We start from the raw sequence: 6000 nt of genomic DNA, 5'->3' as shown, positions 1-6000 counted from the left end.
GGTTTCTACGTGTAACAAAATAATGAAATATGAAAATAGGAGTTCTGAAATTCATTCTATACCATGAAATTTCTTCTCAAAGTCACAGAAACAAATGAACCTGTGTAACTGATGCTTGAGAAACAATCTGCTGATGTAACTTTCAGTTTACACAGTAGAACGTAACAGAATCTTCTGGTGTTCAAAAATAAACAAAATAAGTTACATGAAATTTAATGGGTTTTAATCAATGAAGGGTCAAAAATTACAACATATCTAAACATGATACATTTTCAGTAAAAGCACTTTGTGGGCAGAAAAAGAGAGATGTCCATGGGTATATTTCACACTGTTACACTTAAGGAGCTAAAGGCTAACAAAGTATACATAGTGAAATTCTATTACAGAGGAAAGTATAACATGGATTTTAAATATGAAAACAGTCATAGTTCCAGTGCAAAGGGACTTTAGTACAATTGAATGTGGACTTGTGAACCCTCGTATTATTATTTTATTATATCTGAATAAGACATATAGACAGGTGTGGAACTGGTTTCAAACATCCTCTTTAATTTACTAACATAGATTATATTAATTTTAACTAAACTGTAAATGGCTATTTATTCTTGAATGGATGTTCTTATCTGGCCTTAACAAAATAATGTAGCACTTGGGGGCAAAAATCAAGCCAAGGAGTGCTGAACTGGAAGCCAAGATAGAGAAAACTTCCATAGCCACCATGACCTTTCCTTTTGTGCTGTGATAGACAGGGAGGAAGGTGACCCAGACACAGAAGAACACCTGCATACTGAATGACAGAAACTTGGCTTCATTGAATGTATCAGGCAGATTCCTGGACAAGAAGGCCATGGTGTAGCTCCCAAGTGCCAAGAAGCACAGGTACCCCAGGACAGAGTGGAAGGCAACTGCTGAACCCTTGTTGCACAGAAGGATGATGTGGCCATGTTCAGCATGAGCATCTTGATCAATGAAGGGTGGAGAGGTAAGCAGCCAGATCCCACAGAGAACAAGTTCAATAAGAGTGCAGACTGGAATGATAAAATTAGGGGTCCTTGATACCATTAGCCACCTCACCATTCTAGCTGGAACAGTGACCCTGAATGCAATAACCACTGTAATAGCTTTGGCCAACACTGTGGAGAGAGCCACAGTGAACAAAACTCCAAATGCAGTCTCCTGCAGAATGCACGAGGCTGTGTTGGGCTTTTCAATGAAGAGCAAGGAACTGAGGAAACAGACAATGAGTGTCAGTAACAGGGTGTAGCTGAGGGTCCTATTATTGGCCTTGACAATGGGTGTGTCTCTGTGCTTTACAAAGACTGCAAGAACCACAGCTGTGAGAACAGAGAAACACACCGCTGTGATGGTGAGAGCCATACCTAAGGGGTCATCAAAGGCCAAAAAACTCACAGATTTCCGGAGGCAGTAGTTCTTCTCCAAGTTTGCATAGTGACTTTCTGGACACTTGACACACTGATCCATATCTGTTCAGAAATGAAGGTGATCGTGAGTCAATCTTCAGGACTTGTCTTTCCCAACAAGTTCTTACTCCACCCTAAGCTATTGAAATACTTTCTGACTCATCTTCCTTTATTGTTTCTGAAAAATTTAAATATTATGTGAATAATTTAAAATCGATGCAGTCATCTTTGACTATGTTGACACAAATGGAAGAACCCTAGGGTTTTTTCCTAATCTTTGTATCCTTTCTCTGAATTTGTAACTCTGTTGCATCTATTTGGTAAGTCATAACATTAAAGAACAATATATATAAACGTGATTTCACTCAGATACTACCTTATTAAATTCACTAATTTCTTTATAGATATTTGTGTGTATTAAAATATAGACCATAAACTTTGAAAATCATTTCTTATATGGTGTTGTAAGCATTGGTCACATATTTCCTTATTTCCATAAACTCCTTTGTGTACACTTCTTTGGTTCATTGTATGAATGGTTTTGAAATAAACTATGCCATTACACCTTGAATTTCAAATCATTCACTAGTAGTATGTTGATACAAGTAGTTATAGTATTATATTTTAACATATTGGGAGAGAATTCTTGGAATATTTATATGTATTAAAAAAGAATACTTGAATATTATGCTCTTAACATTTGTTAATTTTATCTTGAATTTTAAAAACCAATACTTTGCGCATGCCTTAAATCTGAGCACTTGGGAGGCAGAGGTAGATGGATCAATCTGAGTTCCAGGTCAGCTTGGTCTACAAAGTGAGTCCCAGAGAGCAAAAGCTACACAGAGAAACCCTATCTTGAAGAAAAAACAAAAATGATACAAAGAAAAGGCAAAAAGAAACACATACACCCTGGTATACAACAAAATTTTTCTGTTGCATTAAATCATTGTGTATCTGAAAACTATCACCTCATCAAAGAAGTTTCTCTGTTTTACAATATGCACTGAATGTTTATCAAGACTCCTGTCAGGAGAATCAAGTGTCTATTTTGATAGATTGGTTTGTTTCTCTGTATTGATTATGGAACCCTAATAATTTTTCTCAAGATATGTTCTCAAGCTAATCACACGCAGCTTATTTCATTGCTTCTACTATGAGTGTTTTGTTGTTCCTTTTCTGTTGTACAATGTGTGCTCTAAGTGTAGAATCCCAACTCTGACTTAATTTAGGTCCATGATATATATTTTATTAACTACTTTTTATATTAATAATATTTCTTTATTAAAAATCCATTTTACTTAGTCCATAATATTGAATCACTGATATTTTCAAATTTCAATTTTAATCACATATATGTGGTCAGACTTTTTTGACTTACATATGGTTTCAAAATATAGTCACTAACACAAAAATGTTTAGGTTATTTTATTCATGACTGCGGTATTCAAACTGGGCATATTGAATGAATTTATGGACTTAGCATATAGCTAAAGTGCAGGGGACTGATATTTATCAAAGGATTATTGCTATGAACACACATGAAATTTCATGGACTGGGTGGGGCATATCACATAATGAAAAATTAGATTCTCAAATTTAGCTTAATCTGCTTACTGTAAAACAAACTTCTAAATGGTTGTTTTTTACATTAAAACTCAAAGAACTCTCTCTTTATGGTGATCTGTGGTGATGTAAGAATCTGTCGATGATCCTAAGAATAAATAATGCTTTAATCCCCATCCATCAAGGACTTATAAAACATCTATTTCAACACTCAAGAAATATAATGGAAGCCTACTACCAAGAAGAGACTTGATACACTATGAACATATAGAGGGGAAGGAGGTCCCCCTCAGTCACAGTCATAGGGGTGGGTAGTAAAGGGAAAATGGGAGGGAGGGAGGAATGGGAGGATACAAGGAAGGGGATAACCATTGAGATGTAATATGAATAAAATAATAAAATAAAATTTAAAAAAAGAAATATAATGGAAATGAAGGCAAAAGGATTACAAGGTGATAGCTTCAAAAAATTTCCTTCTGGAAAACATGTGCATCTCACTGAGGGACTCTCAATAACTGTGCATAAGTTCACTGGTTGGTTCTGAATGAGGATGAGATGAAGAAGAATGAGGGAATTATCTTCTCCTTCCCTGCTAAACTATATTCCACCTGTATAACAACTGATGAGTATATCCAGCTCCAAGGTACAATCTGAGTTCAACAAACAAGAAAATATCTGTGATTGAACAAAATATGTCCCCCTAGAAAAGTGAAAACAATCATGAAACTTGTAAAGAGATTATTATGGAGGAGATGAGTTTTAAAGTTCTCAAAGGAGGGAGCATACCTGGGATATATCCAGGTTATTTGGGAAATTGTAAAACACTGAACTGGACAAAAATAAACAAAGTAGAGGTCATGTCTGCTAGAAAGCCAGGTGCCTTGCCTGGACACCATCACCTCTCTTAGTTCTTCCAGATCCTATTCCATAATATCACCTTTAGTGCTACAACAGAACATCAAATACAGCCTCCCTGTGTCCCTGCCCAAATTTTGGATCTCATAGATCATGCTCTCCTTCTCTTACCCTTGCACTCATCACTGTGTTCTAGGTTCCAACTCAAGCAGGCAACCCCTTCTACATCACAGGCCACACCTACCAGAAAACCAGGTAGGCTGCCTACAGACATTCTCCTTTCTCTGTTTTCCTTGAATCAATGCCTCCTCATTCTTAACTATAGCAAGAAACATATTAAATGTAGGGAAACTTAAAGTAATTTCATTAAATTTGGGATCAAAACCAGAAACAGAAGGTGACTATGAGGTCATAGTCACCCTGACACCTAAACAAAAGAAAATCCCAACAAGGAAGAAAATTTCAGACCAGTTGACCTTATGAACACTGGCACAAATGTAGCCAATAAAATCTCACAAACACAACGGCATATCAAAAATATCATGCACCATGATCAACTAGGCTTCATTTCAGGCTTGTAGTCATAATTCAACATACAAAAATGCTTCATTTTGTTCCATCATAAGCAAACTGAAAGTAAACAATGACATGAACATCCTAATAGATGCTGAAAAGCTTTTGACAAAATCCAGCACTTCTTTGTGTTAAAAGTCTTAGTATGATCATGAATACAAGGTGCATAACTAAGCACAACAGAGGTGCTATAAAGCAAGCCATAGCCAACATAAAATAAATCGAGAGAAACAGAAAGGAATTTCACTTAATTCAGAGACAAGACAAAGCAGTCCACTTTCTCAGGATCTACTCAATGTAGTACTTGAAATTTTATCTACAGCAAAAAGACCACTAACAGATATCAAGGGGATATACAGTGGAAGGAAGGAAGTCAAAGTATCCCTGTTTGCAGAGAATATGATAGTATACATAAGTGATCCCCAAAATTATGCAACAGAACTCCTATGGCATATAAATACCATCAGGAACGTGGCTCATTATAAAATTAATTCAAAAAATTAGTAATGACACTTTATACAAAGGAGAAAAAAGCTGAGAAACAAATTAGGGATACAATACCCTTCACAATAACCACAGATAATATAAAGTGTCTTGGTGTACCTCTAACGTAGTAAATGCATGACATACATGACAGAAACATCAACTTTCTGAAGGAAATTTTTGAAGAAAACCTCATAAGATGGACAGATATCCCATGCTTGTGCATGAGCAGATTAACATAATAAAAATTGCCACCTTACCAGCAGCAATCTACAGATTCAATGCAATTACCGTCAGCAACAAACACAATTTTTTACATAACTTGAAAGATAAAATCTCCACTTTACATTGAAATATGAAAATTTCACAATAGCTAAAGCAATTTTTTACAACAAAAGTATTTCTGCAATGTTACCATCTCAGAGATGACTCAGTTTCCTTTGACTAGAGAGTTGTTCAGTTTCAAAATGTATTATGGCTGTTTGTTGTTTCTGTTATCATTTAAGTCCAGCCTTAGTTCCTGGTGATATGATAAGGATTATTTCAATTTTCTTTATCTGTTTAGGCTTGATATGTGACCATTTATATTGACAATTTTGGAGAAAGTCCCATGAGGTGCTTAGGAGCATATATATTCTTTGGTGTTTTGGTGAAAAGTTCTGTAGGTGTCTGTTAGGTCCGTTTGATTCATGATATCTGTTAGTTTCATTATTTCTCCAGATTGTTTTTTGTATCAATGAACTGTCCTTTGTGAAAGTGGAATGTTGAATTCTCCCATACTAATGCGTGGACTTCAATGGGTGATTTTAGCTTTAATAATGTTTCTTTTACAAATGTAGGTCCTCTTTTCTTGGGGGTATTGTGTTCACAATAGAGATGAATTTAGGTGGAATTTTTCATTGACCAGTGTAAAGTTTCCTGTCTCATCTCTTTTGATTAATTTTAGTTGAATGTCTATTTTATTGTATATTAGAATGGCTACTCTAGCTGCCCCTTAGATCTGTTTTCCTGTTATTTCTCTAATGAGAGACAGATTAGGAGTCGATATGGGTGGAGAGGGATGTGGGGAGGTTTTGGGGTATATAAAGGGAGGAGAAATTGA

General features: G+C 35.6%; 1 protein-coding gene across 1 annotated transcript in view; it reads right to left on the bottom strand.

The window, feature by feature from the left end:
* Positions 1 to 576: 576 nt before the first annotated feature.
* LOC311590867 (uncharacterized protein) overlaps positions 577 to 6000 on the bottom strand; it is a gene marked incomplete at both ends in the record, with an annotated part of 30159 nt that continues 24735 nt past the window's right edge. The window contains one exon of the mRNA XM_084770160.1: positions 577 to 1484. Coding sequence (XP_084626286.1) covers positions 577 to 1484 — 908 coding nt within the window. The remainder of the gene's footprint in view (positions 1485 to 6000) is intronic.

The sequence above is a fragment of the Acomys minous genome, assembly GCF_964271855.1.
Source record: "Acomys minous genome assembly, chromosome: 20".
NCBI classification, from domain to species: domain Eukaryota; kingdom Metazoa; phylum Chordata; class Mammalia; order Rodentia; family Muridae; genus Acomys; species Acomys minous.
Note: the sequence above shows the minus strand (reverse complement) of the source record. Positions and strands in the feature narration are given on the sequence as shown.